The sequence below is a fragment of the Plectropomus leopardus genome, chromosome 10 (assembly GCF_008729295.1).
Source record: "Plectropomus leopardus isolate mb chromosome 10, YSFRI_Pleo_2.0, whole genome shotgun sequence".
NCBI lineage: Eukaryota > Metazoa > Chordata > Actinopteri > Perciformes > Serranidae > Plectropomus > Plectropomus leopardus.
Genome location: NC_056472.1, coordinates 15,184,029 through 15,198,704, shown reverse-complemented (window position 1 = coordinate 15,198,704; position 14,676 = coordinate 15,184,029). Strand labels below are relative to the sequence as shown.

At 39.9% G+C, this 14,676-nt stretch overlaps 1 protein-coding gene across 2 annotated transcripts in view; it reads right to left on the bottom strand.

The window, feature by feature from the left end:
* LOC121948631 (protein FAM126B-like) overlaps positions 1-14,676 on the bottom strand; it is a 59,011-nt gene that overhangs the window by 21,378 nt on the left and 22,957 nt on the right. For both annotated transcript variants that reach the window (XM_042494030.1, XM_042494029.1), the window contains exons 3-6: positions 9,677-9,754; positions 6,838-6,939; positions 3,923-4,102; positions 624-704 (exon numbers count right to left, since the gene is read on the bottom strand). In XM_042494030.1, the coding sequence (XP_042349964.1) occupies positions 624-704; positions 3,923-4,102; positions 6,838-6,939; positions 9,677-9,727 (414 nt within the window). In that variant the 5' untranslated portion in view covers positions 9,728-9,754. The remainder of the gene's footprint in view (positions 1-623; positions 705-3,922; positions 4,103-6,837; positions 6,940-9,676; positions 9,755-14,676) is intronic.

The window sequence follows — 14,676 nt, the reverse complement described above, 5'->3', positions numbered from 1 at the left end:
AAAATGTCAAGAATATCTTTATGAAAAGCCAGCTGTCATGAGTAAGGTTTCTATCCAAATGTAGTGCAAATTTTAACAGATTTTTTCAGAAAATTGGCAAAAAGAGATTAGCAAATTTGTGCCTTTCTATGTGTGTTTTTTTTTTATCTCGGGTGTGTCACAATTTATGTCATGAATGGGCTGCAAAACAGGTTAGTCAACAGTAGAAAGTGGCATGGAGGCCAGTGAAAAACGTTATGGTGGTCTCTTCTTTTCATCTTTGTTCCTTTCAGTGCAGACTAATTTGGAAAGATGTTCAAGACGGACTGTATTTTCTAGGGACTCTTCATTGCATTGTGCTTGCAAAGGGGCAAGCCCCACCCCCCTTTAAAACACAAAGATGAACAAGCCCTGGAGGTGTCCCTCTGTAGCCATGGACACTGAAGGGGTGTCATCTTCCAAAGAGTCACTGATATAAGTCTCTATAATGCTCCAACAGTCAGTGGAAAGGAGGCACAGACAGAGAGAAAGAGACAAAAGCTACAAGAAAGATAAAAAGAGAGAAAGATGGCAAAGGCAGGAAGAGTGAAAGTACAACAATAACCCTGACAAACATTGATTGATAGTACAGACAGCAGCCCCACCTCATGATATATCGATGGTTTGGAGAGAGATGGGATTGTGAAGGAAAGGAGCCTGCTGTTGCCGTCTTTGTCCACGATCTCCTGCAAAACCAAAGAGACAGAAAAGCTGTGTCATTAAAGGAGTGGAGGATGGTTTTTAACAGGCTGGCAGTGACACTGTGACACACACACACACACACACACACACACACACACACACACACACACACACACACACACACACACACACACACACACACACACACACTCTCTCATAGTTTGTCTTGATCTTTTTTGCCATTTTTTGTTGACCCCATTGTTTTATTGCTTGAATCAAAGCATTATAGTTTATTGTATTACCTTCTGTGAGGTATTTCTATGAGCCCATTTGGGTTTCTAACCTCTCTGGCACCCTGTTTTTTCTGTATTCTTTCTGAACTGTTTTCTTTTGCTGTCTTTATTGGTGCAAATAAATAAATGAAAAAAAATGAATGAAATGAACAGTTCTGCCTCCATAACTTATCCCAGTTTAGCCCTTCTCTTTGGTTTGGAGGAAAGCATTTGGCAGCACACAGTTAACAACGGCTGCACAGTCCACTGTCCCTCACGCCGTTGTTGTAAGACCATTCTGCTGGTACATGTTATTGACTCTGACAGATTAAATGTCACTGCCAGCACCCTCGCCACTCAATTCCAATTTCACACTGCGATACATAACACAAAGATGAATGCGTCCCTAAAAATGATGCCATTTCTAAAAGTTATGCCTGATTATCTCCACCAGTCCCAGCCACAGTCTAAATGATAAAGAAGTACATTCACTGAGATGTTGAGTTGAGCTTTCTTCATTTGGCAGAAAGCACTTGTTATTCCTACTTTGCTCTGTAAACCAATTATGTGCAGCTGAGGAGGATTCAAGCAATGTGTAAGAGTTTACAAAGCAATTGTTTTTTTACTGCATGTGAGCAATGCAGGCATCATTAACTGATTGAGAGACAGAAATAATCATTTTATTCAAGCGTTTCTCAGTTTTATCTGTATTATCTATGGCAGATGGAGAAGGAGGGGGCATTTATGTTATATCATTAAACGTGGATAAATGTGCAATCATTTTCACACGTGCTGATCAGAGTGGTCAGATTTTTATCGGAAGTAAATGAATGCAAAGGAAACAACACCAGTTTGTCCATTCATCCATCCAAGCATCCATAATCTAGGTTTTGGAATGTGGTACCAAAAAGGCTTTATCCGTTTTATCTCCCTTTCTCCCCGTCGCTTCAAACCTTGTCCTGCCCTTCATTGGCTAGCAGTATATCTCTGAATATCTGATGGGCCTGCTGAGAGCAAAGCTGTTTATCAGAGATCAGTCATCAATGACCATAGGAGAGAGGTCTTTGAGCATGTACTGCATGTGGAGTGGTATATAGACGGAGGAATAAATTATGCATGGATATACCTTTAGCCGTGCTGCCTGACATGGAGCTCTTTCTATTGATATCTCTAGCTCTTAGCCCATATTCCCAAGGGTGTTTCCTGGTGATGCAATCTATCCTGGCTCTATCCATTAACTGGGGTTTTCCCTGAAGATCGTCTTTTATGTCAACAGATGTACAGCCTTACTGGTGTTCCACCTGTGTTAGGTCTAAAAGATTGACATATCAGTGTTTTGGTGCAGGGCCATTCATTGCTATCTTCACGGTTATAGAAACACATGTAATCAGATATGCTTCAAAGAAAAGTACAAACTTCGCTTTAAAAAATATGTGTATCTATATTCATTCATATCCACCGATACAAAAACTGAATTGACTATTATGCGATCCTCAAAGTATGATACTGAGGTTTTCTTTGGTAACTGACAGCGGTGTGGCAATATAACAGCCACACCATTTTGGTTAGCCAATTATTGCATCATGTGTTTGAAGGGTTAAGTTCAACTGCAGTTTTTCCTCACAGGTCACTTGAGAAATACACTTGTGGTGGCCCCCAGAGGAAAGGGTCCAGCACAAAAATGGTCTGCTACATGTGACTAACAACAAATACCTGTGACGTCAAAAACAACACTGTGTGTATGTGTGTATGTTAGTCTGAATGCTCTGTAACTCTGTTTAAAGACATTTATATATTAAATATGTAGAATAAGTAGTAAGGAAGTAAGTAATAAGTTTCTCTCATGGCTCACAGAGAAAATAGAACAGATGCCAAAACTATCACTGCACATCACGATCTGGTGTTGTGTCAAAGACTGTTTCTCCATCTATATTTGTTGCCCCTGAGGGGGGGGTTTGTTGCACACTTCTACACAACACCAGCTTCGGCCTGGCATTGGTAGCAGAATGGACGGTGACAGGCAGGGACGGGAAGACTGAGGAAAGATTGCCCATTAGTTAATCGCAGATGCTGTTGCTCTCTTGGATGAACAAAACTTTTTTCACTTTTTACTTTATATTTTATATTTATTTATTTTTCAACTTACTCATTTATTTTCCTTAATATGTGGAAGTATGTGTGTATGGGTGAATGTGTGCATGTGGGTGAATGTATGTATGCATATGAGTATGTGTTATTGAAACAGGCCTCTTTTGAGAATGAGATCCCGTGTCTCAATGAGATTGCCTGTACAAATAAAGATTTATATAGGATTTATGTAGGCATTTATGTATGTAATATTTTATCTTATGTTACTTCATATTATTCTATTTACTCTTTACAGTCGAAAGTGCATTACTATAACTGTTTGTAATCAACAGCAAAAAAATGGAAATGTCATGATTGTATACAATACTCTGAAAAAAAAAATGCTACAAATGGGTTGCCAAATATACTTTGGCAGTCGTTAATATTTGGTTAGTGGGATGCTGAAGCAAAGTCTGTGTGTGGGAAACACTGAGACACAGTGGCCGTCCTTGCTGGCCTTTTATGACGGTAATAATGATGATAACAATGGTGTGATTCTCTGTCCGGTTCAGTCACAGGGCAACATCCCTTAAACTTTAGGGATTTCTCAAAGGAACACTTTACTTACGTGATCTTAACAGTCACATCTGTAAATACAATCAATGCAAAGTCCAATAATCCATCAGGGGAGTTAGATCAATACAATTTTTTAATTCTTTACTGATCCTTTGCTCTGTTTCAGGTCAGCTGCTTTCGTGCAGCCACTTTGTGGTTGTTATTTGCATCCCTTTTAGTAAAAATGTTGATACTTTGAATATGAGATACAAAATGGCTCACAAACATGTGTCTCACAGCTGACGAGTCAAGAATTCATCTCCCAAATGTATTTAATGTACAAGATCTTGCCCTTCACAGATACCCACCAAGTTATAGATGCCCAGGAGGAGGGCCTCGATGCACCCATTGCTCTGGCGATCTCTGCTTGCTGTGATGCGCAGATATACCCACACCAGCTCAGGCAGGAACTGCAGGGTGAACCGGCGCAGGCGGTCTTCAGAGCTGCGGTACAGCTCGAACAGTTGGTGGCACACAGGCTCCAGCAGCTGGATTGGAGGGGGGGATACGAGTAAAAGCCAATAAGTACAGTTCTGAGAACAGAGTGGTAATACACCAAATTAGCATGAATATATGCCTGTGGTGATAAAAAAAAATCCCCAAATAAGTACAGCACACAAGGGAGGAGGCGATATGATAACCTAATTATAAGAAAACTGCTCGCTCTCATATGTCAAACTCTCAGTCTCAGCTGCAACTTTTCTGAATCGCCCTCAGACATACATCAAGACAGTATCTTTGATTCACATCTCGTCTTTCAAAGCATGAATGAATGTAATTCTGACTTGGTGGTTCAGACAGATGGAGGGAAAGTTTTGCTGTCGGTCAATAGTGGGAGGTGTGTAGGAGCAGAGGGGATAAATCACTACAATGGAAGTCTGGTCCGATGTACTCTCAGGGGAGCCAGCTGAGCCAATGTGTTTATACTGTCCTAGGGTCAGTGAAGTGAGTGCCCACACAGCATTACTGTGTAAGTGTGTGTGTGTATGTGTGTGTGTGTGTGTGTGTGTGTGTGTGTGTTGGACTGTGGCTGACCCTGAAATAAGCGGCAACTCATTAATGAACTTGGCAAGGCATTTGACCCTCCATGTCATCAGCAAGAAACCACCCAAAACACATGACAGTCAAGCACACTTTGCAACCCGTCTCTCTCTCTCTCTCTCTCTCTCACACACACACACACACACACACACACACACACACACACACACACACACACACACACACACACACACACACACACCCTCTCTCTCTCTCTCTCCTGGATCACTTGTCCAACCATTAATGGGATTGTGCAGCCAGATTGACAACACTAATGGAATTTAGATCCCTGGTTGCTTGACACCCAATTTCAACCATGAAAGTGTGTGTGTGTGTGTGTGTGTGTGTGTGTGTGTGTGTGTGTGTGTGTGTGTGTGTGTGTGTTGGACTGTGGCTGACCCTGAAATAAGCGGCAACTCATTAATGAACTTGGCAAGGCATTTGACCCTCCATGTCATCAGCAAGAAACCACCCAAAACACATGACAGTCAAGCACACTTTGCAACCCGTCTCTCTCTCTCTCTCTCTCTCTCTCTCTCTCTCGCATGCACGCACGCACGCACGCACGCACGCACGCACGCACGCACGCACGCACGCACGCACGCACGCACGCACGCACGCACGCACGCACGCACACACACACACACACACACACACACACACACACACACCCTCTCTCTCTCTCTCTCCTGGATCACTTGTCCAACCATTAATGGGATTGTGCAGCCAGATTGACAACACTAATGGAATTTAGATCCCTGGTTGCTTGACACCCAATTTCAACCATGAAAGTGTGTGGAAAAGGGAGGGGGGGGTTGGAGGCACCAACTGTATCATTAGAGTGAAATTAAAGTCCTGTCTCATTGAGTGCCTCAGGCCTTTTGCTCAAAAAGTGTGTCATTAGGTCCTTAAAGAGAAAATACTGGTTAAGTCATGCTGGTATAGAAGACAATTAAGGGATAGGTGGGATTGTGTTGGGATAGTGGTGTTGTATCTACAGCCTATAGATGGTGGTTAACATGCCCCCAGTTTAAAGAAACAAGCAGATAGAAATATATTGCTGTAGACAGGGAGCAGCAGCAAACCGTATTGAAGCCACAGATAATCTTTGAGTGTAAGTGTATGCTATACTTAGAAAAATGTCAACGACTTTACCATGCAGTCAGAAAGCCCTCTCTGATGGAGACCTTAGGCTGTTTTATTGTACTTTTCACAGCCACCACGCTGCTTTGAAAATAACACTGACTTTACCTGGCAGTGGCCTTGGGCCGTATCACGGTATATCAGGGTATTTAGAAATCCCGAAGGTATGTTTTTCTGTCATAAATACAGGCATTCCTCGGCGAATCCAAACTAACCCCTCTTAACACCAAAGTCACCCAATAACAAACAAACCAACTGATCAAGACAGCATCAGACCAGCAGCTACTTTGTTTTTCAAGGTAAAACTACTGTTTTTTTTTCCAAAGGTCTGGTGGCTTGGAAGAGAGCATAGATAACAGCCACAGTTCACAGTTGGAACACTAGTAGCATACACTTACACGAATATTGTTTTTTTTTTAAGGTGACTAAATTACATTTTGCTGCTGCCCCCATCCACAGCTGTACACTGCTTTTCTGCTTTGTTTCTGTACTCCTGCCTGCCTCTCCAAACTGGGGGCATGCCAACCGCTGTGGACTGTCTATAATGCACTCACTATAGATAAGAGCCTCATACAACCTTACTTAAAAAAGAAATCAAACTACCCATTTAAAAACAGACTGTGTGTTGCAGCACACTTAATAATAAACTGAGTTTGTTTATAAAATTATTTGAGTTTGTATCTTACACTGTGCATGTATCTTTTCCAATGTGGGCAGCAGATGCTCCAGTCTGTCAGGGTGCTGTGTGTGTGTGTGTGTGTGTGTGTGTGTGTGTGTGTGTGTGTGTGCGTGTGTGTAAGGAACACACTGTGTGCCGTCTCACAGGTGATGACTGGCATCGCCCGTCCATCATACTCTCCCAGAGTACAGTGTGCTTGTGTTTTAGCGTGCGTGTGTAACTTGCAGACACAGTTGTGTGTTGCTATCTTGCTCACTGACAACAGAGATGACGTCATATGATTCACAAACATCACAGAGCTAAAAATTGCCATACTTGGGACTCTCTATGAGTACGTGCGTGCCCTCTGTGCCCTCTCACCTCATTGTTCGGGTCCTGGATGACTCTGTAGAGAGCTGGCACCAGGGACTTCTTCAGATGAAGGCTGCCGGCGTAGCTGGGGATGTGGGTTTCTGGTAAGGACTGCAGTGAGGAGAGAGAGCGGTTTGCTGAGCGCATGCACACATTGTTTTTTTTAATTTATTTCACATTTCTTCAGAACAATGGTACAAGTCTTATGCATCACCCCCCCCCCCCCCCCCCCCCCCCCCAAAGCAACAATATTCATGATAAGAATTTTTTTCCCATTCATGATATGAATGGGAAATAATATTTTCTTTTTTTTTTTTTTTAGATTATTTGTTTTTCAGGGCATCCTCCATTTATTTGTAGGACAGTTGTAGGGACAGGAAAGGTGGGAGACAGAGTGTGGAAAGACACGCAGCAACAAGCCACAGGCCGAACTCGAGCCCAGGCCTCAGCATATGGAGCGCACACTCTACCTGGTGAGCTAGAGGTTACCCTGGGACATAACATTTTCAAAATAAAATAAATAACTTTAGCAAATAGCTACTAGGGTTTAATATTAGTAGATAAATGTTGACATTTAAGTTTCAGGCCCCTCACATCTTAAAACTTATCAACTCTGGTGTTTTCAGTTATGTAGCTGGAGGCCTCTCCACAGCACTGTGAAGGCCTGAGCAAACTGTGATTCACTGACACCTCCCTCATCACTTTTATGCACTACTACTACTCACACCACATGCATCAGCTGTGTCAAAAATCACAAATTAACTTTGAGGGAACCGAACGTCACAGGGTGATGATATCTGACAGGCTCAGAGTATCCTGCAGTAGAATTCTTTAAATGGTCAAGACTGTGTGTTTGTCTGCGGGTGACAGAAGGCAGAGATATCCTCTCTGCACAGCCTAAGTATGGTCATTTTGAGGACAGAACACAATGTGCCCGATCTGCACCAACTCACACAATGAGTCATACCAGTCCTTCACTATTCATCATCATACTCCCTCTTTTTTTGATTTCACAATTTTGTGCTCTCCTCTTAACTACATAATTTCTTATTTTTTGGCTTTTGGTTGCACTCCATAGATGTCATACACATAATTTCAAATACTCAATGTACAGTGGCCATATGGGGGCATCTCAGATTTAACAGGCTTAGGTCAGCCGTCACTGGTCTGACCCATGTGTTGTCATGGTTATCCTGATGAATCTGCCACAGGTTCTGGTGTTCATTGTCCACATTTCAGAAGTGAAGCAGCACTTATTTGCAATAGTGCTAACAGTTATTTGGCTGACATTTTTTTGTGCGTTTAAAAGCATCCAAAATACTGTCTAGCATCTGAATAATGATTGGTAAGGTAATGGCTGCACTTCACTTGTTTTATTGAATATAGCAGCATACTGCCTCAAAGGAAAACAATACTATTTTTCTCCTAAAGACAACGCTGATAAGAAATAAAATGTGTCATTAAATATAACAATTGTGTCTGTTTACAAGTAAATCAGCATTTATATACATTCACAAGTGAATTTTGAGCCTCAGAGACAAGCTAGGCCATCAAACATAGACCCTGTGAGTAAAGATGGAGAACAGAGTCTGAGACTCTATTATGTTTTTTGTCAGTGTTTGTGATATTAATAAGTACATCCTAATACAATACTTTCAAGAGGAAATCTCAGTGTGACTCATAAATATACTGCTGTGGCAATCATCTTTTAAGTTTTAACCTTCATTCTTCTAACATGAATGATAGATGATGCCATTGGCCTAATATTCCACCTTCTCTGTCACTCTCTCTCAAACACACACGGTGTTTCAGCATTCAGTTGTTATTTCACTCAGTCCTCACAAATCTGCTACTTTAATTCAAAAAGTTGGTGGTTTACAGGTTGAGTCGGCTTCAGGTGGCATTTTTAAGACTTTTAAAAGATTAATTTAAGTTTATTTAAGTTACAGTTAGGGCCTTATTTTTAGATCAATGAATTCAATGACTTTTAAGACTGTTTAAGGATCCGCACGAACCTTGACCTGACCTGTGTATCACTAATAGGGAGGAAAAATAAGGAAAAATTCAGTGAGTAGACGAAGATGGGCTGTGAATGGGCTCAAAAAAATAAAAAGGGAATTCACATCCAACATACATACATATACAAAGTATAAACGAAAGCATCAAAATGAATGCCTTTACAGTAGCTGATGCGTAAGATGTAGATGCCAGTTAGGTAGACAGCACCCTAACTTTATTTCACATGTCTACAAACAAGGGCCAAGTGACTTACTGAAGGTGTTGAATTATTAAAATATATTGTAAACAAAGGAGTGCGTCAGTAAACTGCTAATGCTAATATTCACATCCGGAAACTAATAGCGAATCTTTATTACAGTTGACAAACTGCATAACCCATGGAGACTACTGACGACAGGAAAACTGTTAAAATTTCATGCACAAACGGTGTGTGTAAAGTCTGTTTATACTTTGCACAACACATCTCAGAGATCAAATCAAAGAGTATCTGTTCTGTATGATGACAGACCGGTTAAATGCTTCAGGTATAGTTTGTGTTGAGCTTGAACTGGACAAGCTCAGCTTCCTCTGATGAAAGCAGAGCTGACCCCGAGTCTTAACCGTCTTAAATGCCCACGGTTCTTGCTTGTATTCACCAAAATTAATTACAGTTTACAAAGGACTAAAATGATGAGGAGGTAACATGCACAAACCTGCACACTAATCACCACCTTTCATGGCAGTTACACCCACAGTTTGTGGTTTCTCTGCAGAAAAAAAGATGACCTCCAGGAGAACATTTCACTGGCATGAGTCATGATGGAGAGAGGAGGAGAGGACGGCCTTTTACCTTGAATTCTGAGAGCCATTCTTCGACAACACCGCGCTCTGAACCCAGCATCTTCCTCAGAGACCCCCCCTCGGCTGCCTGGTGGACAGAGAAACACAGAGGACAGAAGGGGAGAGAAGCAAAGCAAAGCAAAGAGTTAGTCGGAGGAAGAAAATGAGAACAGTGAGTATATACTCAGACCATATGTGCAATAACATGAGGGGTAATACCAGTGCCTTTTCTTAAAATACATACACTTCATACTACTTCCAACCATAATCCAATTTAGAAAAGGTTGTACAATTCATTTTCTAACTAAATAGGCAGCCACGTGTTCCTCTTCAGTTCCAGTCCTGTATACAAGTTAACTTGCAGAGACTTGAAATCTGCTTGAACTGTAGACGTTATGGTTATGTGATATGCACATTAACAATTGGGCTACCAGGGTGCCCAAGACTTATTTCAATCTGGCCTGTGATAACAACTGCAATGCAATGATAATGATTTTAAAATGATGTTAACTACAGTATATGTTTAAAGTCACACTCCAGTTTAAGAACCTATATTACACCATCAAAACTAAATCCTAATAAACCAGCCAAAGCACACTCTTTCACTGCTTTTTGGAATGTAATGTGGTCAGGCGTTTTTTGAGGGAGGCACTTGACATGGTTATCTAGATAATAAAACTGAAAATCCCTTGTTGGCCGAAGTTGTGCATCTTGGGTATTTCTTGTGTCTCTTAAAAGCAGAGAGAGCTATGGCTATAGGATGGAAAGATGCAAAAAAAAAAAAAAAAAAAAAAAGAATAAAGCAATACATTAAGAATTTATCGACATGTTGCTATGGAAAAACTATATTACAAAAGGAAAGTGGTAATTTTTGAAAATATCTAAAGGAACTTCATGGACATTTTGAAACAAAAGGTTGAAAAAGATCAATACAACCAAAGATGGGAGTCGGGACAGGGCAATCGGAAAAAGAATATAAAGTGTAGCCCATTTTATCTTCAAGATTTCTGTACATTGTAATACACTGATTCACAGCTTGCCTTTGCATTTTATGGTATACTATATTTGCTGCCAAGACTTTTTTATTTACTGGATATGTAATATCTGTTATAATTTTTTAAAAAAAACCCAATTAAAATATAATTTTAAAAAAACATAATGTATTTTGACAATTTCTTGACATACACACTGTTTGCTGTCAATTGAAAAGTTAAGCTAAGCGGGCGTCAATCAGAAGTAATTGTATTCCAGATAATGTTAGACTCATACTCATTCATATTTCCATCAGGTAAAGGAGGTGGAGAAAATTCCACCATCTAACTTATGTTAGAGTTACCGCTATCCCTATCCATCCCTATTCAATATCCATGCTATCTTTTTGACACATACGCTAGAACAATCTGGCTGACATAATTATGGATTTCGTCCAACTAACAATAACATCCCCAGTCTTTGTTTAAGTTAACCAATAAACTAAAAGCAACACTGGCTGGAGTGAGGTCTTAAAGGAGGCCAACAGGAAGTGTACCAGGCTTTATTGACAATTTACATAGTGGTCAATCAGTGAAATGTCAGTGGGTCCAAAAAGTTTTTTTTCCCATAGATTTACACGCCAAAAGAGAATTCTGTAAATCAGCAGATATATTTTTTTTTAGCGTCACAATTTCGGCAAAACTTGCCTCTCTTTTTATCCCTATATAAATTAGCAGAGTGCTAAACCGAAAGTCAGAAGCTTAGCCAGTGAAAGTTTCTAGCACACCTACTCTATGGGCCACACAGTGCAAAAAGCTAATTCTGATCATCCAAATAATTGTATATGTAGTAGATGAACATTTCTGGCTTCATGCACCACTGTGCAACATTTATAGGAATGAATGGAGCTCTGCCTCGAACGCTGTATCCAGTTCTTTTTTTACATCCATGCATTAAAGTGTTGCAAGTTAAAAATTAAAAAAAAAACATTCCCCGCAGGGACAACACTAATTAGTAATTCAAAACACTATGATATGCTCTGGAAAGAGGTCAACAGTGGTGTTAATTGTAGGAAATGAAATACAACATGAAAAATGCCTCTGAGTGTGGAAGATCTGACGCTGACCACACTGTTACATAAGGAGCCACCTAAGTGACCTCGCCTGTCACTGTGTATAAGTGATGAAATGAACATGAAGCACTACAGGCAGTCATATGGGCTTTCCCTTGACTATTCAAATCTGAAGTGGCCAAGCTTGAGTCTTTTCCGGCTTGTGTGCATTCTTATGAAATCTTGTGAAACAGACACAAAACCTCACAGGGCAGTTATACTCTAATCTAACCAGCAATGATGTTAAAAACAAAAATACCCAATGAAAACCCTACGTTAATTAAAACAGAAAGCCAGAGAACTAAACTTCCTCAGTGTTTGGACACCTCTTCTTCATAGCACATCAAGAGAGATGAGATAACAAAAGACAGTTAGTCCCTAGTCTCTTCATACATATTCTGATCTCGAGCTACAGGCACACTGTTATCCCTGGTCTCCTTCTCTGTATCCAGAAGCTAAAATTAACTTCAGCAAACTGCCCAAAATAAAAAGCCATTTCTCCCTCAGACCTCGTCCCATGGAAAATACATTCTCATTAATTATCCCATAAAAAGGCTAGCTATGACGAGTGTGTGTGTGGATTGGTGGAGTGAGGTGGAGCAGTCACAGACTCCAGTGACGGTTTGGATTTAGACTGAAGGCGACGCTGCAAGAGACACAGTGTGCCAAGCTGTCAAAATGACAGGCCTAAACACTGCTTATGTAATTTTAGAGTTAGGGTAATGCTTACCATAAATGCTTAAATCTTTTCATACAATCTGACAACCCTCACTTATGATGATTGAGCTACCATTGTTAGCCTTTAAGAAAGCAAAGAGAACACAATAAAAGTGTGACAACAACCAGCTCTCAAGAATAACAAAAGAAAAAAAATACATTATTTAAAAACAAGCCACAGCATAAAATCTATAATCATCAACTCTGACTAGATGGAAAAGGCAATTAAATTTTAAAAGAATGAGTCTTCAATGGCAAAGCAACTAAACCTGAACCACACACAACCGGCAAAATATTACAGATAAAAATCCCCGTCTAACAAATATCTAACTAACCTCAAAAACAAAACCACAGTGTAGTGACTGAATCACACTGGAGCCTTCCTGAAGACACAAGCTCGCAGTTCACATGACTTCATCCTCGCATGCCACATGTCTTATCTTATGATTAAGGAATTGCTTGAGGTTTGTGTCATTTCAAGGACCTGGTGCTACTGTGAAAACTTGGGGTGGAGGAAAAAAAATATTATTGGATACATTGAAATTCTCTCTTGAAAGATTATATCTTAATGCAGCGAAGTCAATATTGAGAAATTTGAAAACTAGTTCTCGACATTAAGATTGTCTGTCCTGCCCTCCTTAGTTACTGATGTTTGTTTGAACAAGCTCGACAAAAACATGGCAACATTGGCTCCGTTTAGCTGGGTGCTGCAGTGTGTATTTGCTTAAAAAAATTAATTAAATACAATTTATTTCAAACATTTAGAAAAACTAATAAAATATAACACCATGTATTAGGGCTGTCAGTGTTAATGCATTGATCGCAATGCAATTAAGGTCTGTGCATAATGTGTGTGTTTTTAATCACGTTACTCACCAGCCAACATTCCTGTCTTTCAGATGCTGTACCAGGCTGAGTTTTAAAGCTACAGTGATGATGCTGGAAGACCTCGGGAATCCAGTGGTATCAGCCATGGAAGGGGGCTAATTACACTTTTTTGGTTGGCTATCGTCAGTGTATCACACAGTTAAACCAGAGCTACGGGTTGATTCACAAAGATCAGTGCTTTTTTTCCCAATCAATCATACATTGTGGACTTTACCCAGCTAGTTTGTTGGTGTTGCTACCTTGTGTATTTGCGTATGTGTGTGACAAAGAGACAGTGAGACAGACAAGGAGACCAAGAGGGGGGGGGGGCAAACTTAGACTGACCCCTTTTTGCAGAAATTGATCATTAAGCTCTTTTTGGGACATCTGTCTCTACATTATTGTGATTCACACCTCCATATAAACTTCTGCCTTCTAGTGTGTGAGGACATAAATTGTGAGCTTTTTCTTGACATTTCAGATGATTTACTCATGCAGTAGGAGTTGGGATTAAACATCACTAAAATCAAATCAGAGTGTATGTCCATCCTAAAGGTGTATTTCTCAGTTTGGTTTCTTACTTCTGTCACCTGTGTTCAGCCATGACAGCCTTACAGTCTTTAGCCTCAGGAAACCTGTGCAGCTCATAAACTCCTTATAGTTTTCAGTTGATGGGATTAGGGATTAGGACTAACTCAATATATTCTCATTTCAAAGTGGGAAGATCCCACTTAACATTTCAAGCAAAAGCCTTGGCTGGCTGACTTTAAGGTGATCCTCTACAGCTAACACACTTGCTTCAAGACAATCCTTTAGTCTTTCTTTTTGTCAAATACTGTGGATGTGACAACATTTCTGGGTTATCATATATTAACAGATTGTAATATACAGCACATACGTGCTGGTAAATCAGTTTTACATGGTAGTTAATCGATGTAAAACGGAAAAGACTATAGTTGTACTTACATATGACATATGACACAGACAAAATATAACTATGCACCCTACTGAACCCTTTCAAACCTGAACAAAATGGTCTGATTTCTTTTAAGAACATGGATTACTTTACAAAAAATAACCCCAAAAATTTGCAAGAAATTAGTGAACTGTACAAGATAATTTACTGAAAAATTGCAAAAACAAAAAACAAAATGACAAAAAAAAAAAAGACCTGACAGAAGTGCTACATATTACATAACACAATTTTTAAAATATAATTATAAGAATGTTACAACATTTTGGACATTTTTCTGCTATTTTTATTTATTTATTTTCATTATTTATTTATTTATTTATTTGATGGTTTTCTAAAAGTTCTCTCTCGCATTTTAAGGTCATTTTTC